The sequence below is a fragment of the Myotis davidii genome, unplaced genomic scaffold (genome assembly GCF_000327345.1).
Source record: "Myotis davidii unplaced genomic scaffold, ASM32734v1 scaffold89, whole genome shotgun sequence".
In the NCBI taxonomy this organism is placed as follows: Eukaryota; Metazoa; Chordata; class Mammalia; order Chiroptera; family Vespertilionidae; genus Myotis; species Myotis davidii.
The window spans coordinates 4,260,336-4,266,125 of record NW_006300372.1 but is presented as its reverse complement, the minus strand read 5'-3'; the positions used below and the strand labels follow the sequence as shown (position 1 = coordinate 4,266,125).

General features: G+C 39.1%; 1 protein-coding gene across 1 annotated transcript in view; it reads right to left on the bottom strand.

Moving 5' to 3' along the window:
* TCERG1 (transcription elongation regulator 1) overlaps positions 1-5,790 on the bottom strand; it is a 59,968-nt gene that overhangs the window by 46,874 nt on the left and 7,304 nt on the right. The window contains 2 exon segments of the mRNA XM_006777010.2: positions 1-68; positions 2,696-2,921. The exon segment at positions 1-68 is cut by the window's left edge and continues 25 nt beyond it. Coding sequence (XP_006777073.1) covers positions 1-68; positions 2,696-2,921 — 294 coding nt within the window.

The window sequence follows — 5,790 nt, the reverse complement described above, 5'->3', positions numbered from 1 at the left end:
CCTGGTGGAAACATCATACCCGGAGGAGGAGGCATGGTTCCCATGGGTGGAGGCATGAAAGGCGGTCTCTGTTAATTCGCAAGAACAGTAATGGTCACTTGTATTTATCTTTTTTCCTTTCAAATTATTACTAAATTCTACCCCAAAGGAAAGTATTATAAGAGCAACCAAAGTAGCTTTACAGTCCATTCAGAAACACTCATCTAGGATGCATAAGCAAAGTTTCTCCGGAACAAAACAGATAGGAAAAAAATACATCAACATATAGTAGTTATCTCTGGGTAATAGCATTATGGGCGAATTTCATTTTATTATTTATACTTTAACTGCATATTTCACACAGTAGGTACTAGATTACCTTCAGAAGAAAATAAGCGACTTTTGTATCTTTTTTAATACCAGGCACACCAATGCCTCCACCTCTCACTTACAATAAGAACCAAGCAAAGGAGAAACATTATTTTACAAATAACATAGCAACAACTAAAAGAGAAAAACTGAATATAGCTAATCCCTTTTCCTACAAGAAAGAAATATTAGCTAGAAAAATATTCATCATTTTCTATTTTTCAAATAATAGTAACAATAAGTAGCTCACCAATGGCATGAACATCAGTTAAGTTTAAAAGATATAGTAAGATAATTATCCATTTTACTTTTAGTGGAAAATAAGAATTTAATTGGTATATGTTACAGTTTTTTTACTTTATTTCCTGGAGCTATTACTAATTCAATCCTATCTCTGATAATTCCTTCACTATCGTTCTTCAATGATTATTGACACAACATTAAGATTCTGAGCCACACAATTCAACTCTAACTACTAACCTTACTTACTAAAGCAGACAAGTGGTATAACATTTTAACAACAGATTTTGAAAGGGGATTCAAAGACATCCTCTTTAATTACAAGTAACAATAAATTTCAGTTATCCAAAGCATCTTAATTCGGATAATGGAACTAACACCATGCTAATAATGTGAAACAGTACTTCATTTTCTTTCCCATACTTCAGATTTTTTTTTTAAAAAATTCAGTTTAGTGTCTTTCAAGCATCAGCACACAGACCCACATTCTATAAAATATCCACCCCAAAGCACATTAATTGGATATCACTTGGATTTAATGTGAAACCACACAATTATCTATCAAGACCAAGAAAACATCACAAGATTGGAAAGTATCCCATTACAACATCTGATATATTTCCATTAGAGGGTTACATCAGTCCATTACATTTTATAATATTCTGCAAGTACGTTTAACTCTAAAAGGCCCAAATTAGAATAAATTCATATGTAACAAGTTATACCAGATAGTCAAAAATCTATTACTTATTCTAATCTCAGAGAAAATATAAAACTTTTTAACAATTTGTTTAAGGGGGTAGGGGCTATTCATTACTAGGAAGGCAATAAAATTATTAAATATTAAAACCTGTGTCTCTTCCATAAATATGACCCTGTCTAAACAGAGTTAACATCACTCCCGTAGTACTTTGTTATCTTTTGTTATTTTTAGTGAGTTCATTCTTGATTATTTAAACTAATGGGAAATAGATGATACCACTATATTTATTTGGTTTCGGAACAGTATAGGCTGGATAAACTAAGAAAAACAGAGATACATACCCAAACAAAAACAATACAACCTCAAAAGTAGACATTTGAGAGAGGCCACCTTCGTGACCTTATTTCAGACAGTAATTGAGTCTATATATACTAGAGAGGAATCTGTGCCTCAGGTTAAAATACCAGAAAAGTTTTTATTTAAAGAAATCCCACAATTCTATTTCTAAAATTATAAAATAACCCCTTTTGTCCCCCAGGGAAGAAAAATATTCAAACAATGTGCTTACGAAATGCATTTGTTCTAGATCAGGGGTCCTCAAACTACGGCCCGCAGGCCACATGCAAATACAAATATTGTATTTGTTCCCGTTTTGTTTTTTACTTCAAAATAAGATATGTGCAGTGTGCACAGGAATTTGTTCATAGTTTTTTTTTAAACTATAGTCCGGCCCTCCAACGGTCTGAGGGACAGTGAACTGGCCCCCTGTTTAAAAAGTTTGAGGACCCGTGTTCTAGATTCTATCCTAGGCTTCATTTGTGGCAAGAATTGCTCAGAACATATATACATTATGTATGTATATATACTTAATGATAAAATGTATCAGTGATTGAGCATCGACCTATGAACCAGGCAGTCATGGTTCTGGTCAGGGCACATGCCCAGGATTGTAGGCTCGATCCCCAGTAGGGGGTGTGCACGAGGCAGCCGATCAATAATTCTCTCTCATCACTGATGTTGTTCTCTCTCTCCCTTTCTCTAAAATCAATAAAAATATATTTTAAGAATAAAATATTAAAAAATAAATAGCAATAACTAAAACAATTATACCTTTAAAATTCAAACTTCATTTCCCATAAAGAAGATGGGTTACTAAAGACAATTCTCAGAAATAAAGGCAGGTAAGAAATATTCTATTTAATCCTGTTTCCTATGAAGTATATTTTTCTATCTAAATTCCCATTCTGAATTTCTACTCAAAACCACTGCTTTTGGGACAACAAATTAATATATGGATTATATTTTCCTATAAAGTGAAACTAAGAACACAGTTTTTAAGGCAAAACTGACATACAATATTAATATTAACAACAATGAAGGAATGACAACTTCTATATTCTTTACCTGAAGGTGTGGAGGGCCCATAGGTGGAGGAATCCCTCCTGGAGGAGGCATTGGTGGCATATTAGGATCAAAAGGAGGACGTCCAAAGGGGGGCCGAGGTGGTGGAGGAGGGCCTCGCATCATACCAAAAGGTGGAGGAGGTCGCATGAGAGGTGGTGGGCCTCGCATCACTGCATTCGGTGGGGGAGCTGGGCCTCGAAACCTTAAGGCCTGCTGTTGAGCCATCCTGTGGGAAAAACGATGAATTAGTTTTTCTTCCTCAAAATTACAAAAATGTAGTTACTGATCTCTAATTACATTGAATTCAATAGGCCCTTAAAAGCAAGTGGAGTTGGAAAGGCATAATTTTGCAACCATCACAGTAAAAGTGCATCAGTAGGAATGATCCATGGACACCAAATCTAGGAGGAAAGCTGGATGAAGAGGATATCCAGATGATCTTAAAACGTCTCCTTACATGCTGCTTATGATTGCAAGGGGAAATGAAAAAAACACTATGTAATAGGGAAATCATGCAACATCTTGACCAGTGGATCTAATTAATATCATCGAAAAAGGACAAGATGGACATCATGTGGCTGAGAGGAACACATCACCTATTTCAGGCAAGAATGTATACTCTCAAATTAATAATGATGAAATAGTAGACAAACACACAAAATGGAATGTTCTATTTAAAAGGGGGAAGCAGAGGATATATTCTTCAGAAATGTGGATATTATACATAAAAGACAAAGGCAGGCTGTGGAAATGTATTACATTAAAGGAGCTAAAGAGACATGACAACACAACACTAATTCTAAACCAAATCCTATCCTAAAGGGAAGAAATGCTATAAAAAACACTGGATTAACGAACAACACTAGGATACAAACGACAGATTAAAGTATTGTATCATTGTAAATTTATGAAGTTGGTAACTGTATTTAGGCAAAGTATCTCTATTCTTAGAAAATGCATACTTAAGTACTTAAAAGCAAAGGGCTAATGGTATATGTATCTTATCCTCAAAAAGTTCAGAGTAACAGAGCATGCATGTGGGCAAATAATAAAGCAGAAGAGGTAAAATATTAATACCAAGTGTACTATCTTTATTTTTTGCAACTTTTGGTAAGTTTGAAATTACTTCCAAATACAAAGTTTTTTGTACCTCCATACAGGGGCGGAGGGTAGCAGGCTTACGAGATTACTAGTATTCTCTACCTAAACGGAAAGCATTTCTCGACACTGCACCCTACCCCACCCTTCAATCTCTAGCTGAAACACCCTGGTTTATTTTCTCTATGGTATTTCAGCAGATACATAGTATTACATGTTATTATCTATCTCCCTCTCACAAGTGCCTTTTAAAAAAATAAAAATTATTCACTCTTAAAAGTAATTACTATGTGTCAGGCAGTGCTCTAAGCTCTTTTTAAGTCCTTTAGTCATCATTAACAACCCTATGAGATATGCTAGAGGCCTGGTGCACGAGATTCGTGCACTTGGGGGTTGGGGGGGGGTGTGCCTCAGCCCAGCCTGTGCCCTCTCACAGTCCAGGACCCCTCGGGGGATGTCGCCTGCTGGCTTAGGCCCGATGCCCCTGGAGATGGGGCCTAAGCCAGCAGTCAGACATCCCTCTCGCAATCCGGACCCCTCGCTCCTTACCACTGCAGGCAGGAGAGGCTCCTGCCACCACTGCTGTGCTTGCCAGCTGTGAGCCCAGGGCAGCTCTGGCTCAGCGGTGCTCCCCCTGTGGGAGTGCACTGACTACCAGGGAGCAGCTCCTGCGTTGAGCGTCTGCCCCCTGGTGGTCAGTGCGTGTCATAGTGATTGGTCGACTGATCGTTCGCTCAACTGGTCGTAACTGTCACTTAGGCTTTTATATATATAGATACTATCAACCTCATTTTATACATGAGGACACTAAAGCAAGTTGAAGTCAAATAATTTGTCCCAAGACCTCAAAGCTGGTTGAGTGGAAAAGCCAAGATTCAAACACAAGCAAATATCTTTTTTAAATACAAGGACTTATTTAACTTAATGATTAAGGCAAAGGAAAGCCAATTTGGATTATGCTGATAGATACAATCAGAAAAGAAACCAGAATGTGGGTTGAGAGAGCAAGTCCCTGTGCCTAAGGAAGAATGAAAAGATATCCATTTATCTGAGACTAGAGGCCTGGTGCATGAATTTGTGCACCAGAAGAGTCTCCTCAGCCTGGCCTGCGGGATTGAGCTGAAACAGGCTCTCCGACATCCCTAAGGGGTCCCGAATTGCGAGAGGGTGCAGGCCAGGCCGAGGGGCCCCACTGGTGCACAACTGGGGCCGGGGAGGGACTGCAGGAGGGCTACAGGGTGCGTCCCGCCCATCTCGCTCAGTCCCGATCAGCCAGACCCCAGCAGCGAGGTAACTTACTGGTCAAAGCATCTGCCCCCTGGTGGTCAGTGCACATCACAGCGAGCAGTTGACTGGCCTTAGCATATCATTAGCATATTACACTTTGATTGGTTGAATAGCTGACAGGTGGACCGGACACTTAGCATATTAGGCTTTTATCATGTAAAATTGGCATGTTTACTATAATTTGCCATAGTCAATTGAGTACCTACCTATCAGTCTTCCCAATTACTATAAATCTCTCCATGATTCATGAAATGTACATTTCTGTGCTCAAGAAAAAATTAACAATTACACTGGGGTGTGTGTGTGTGTGTGTGTGTGTGTGTGCGTGTGTGTGTGTGTGTTTTGTGTTGTTGTTTTTTAATTCTCACCGGAAGATATTTTTCCATTGATTTTTAGGGAGAGTAGAGAGGAGAGAGGGAAAGACAGAAACACTGATGTGAAAGAAGCACACTGATTGGTGCTGGGGTCCAACCCCAGCAGGTCCAGGGGTCCCCAAAGGTGTGGACGCAGTCAGCGAAGAAGGAATGACACGGAGACAGCGTTCATTTGATCAGCAGTCTTGCCAGGATCTCTAGCCACAATCTCCACCCAAGTTCTGTAGCCAGGTTCTGTCCAGGATCTTTTGCCATGTTCTCTTGCTAGGTTCTGTCTCTAGGTTCTGTGGCCAGTTTCTGTCCAGGATCTTTTGCCATGTTCTCTCCAGCGCAGTT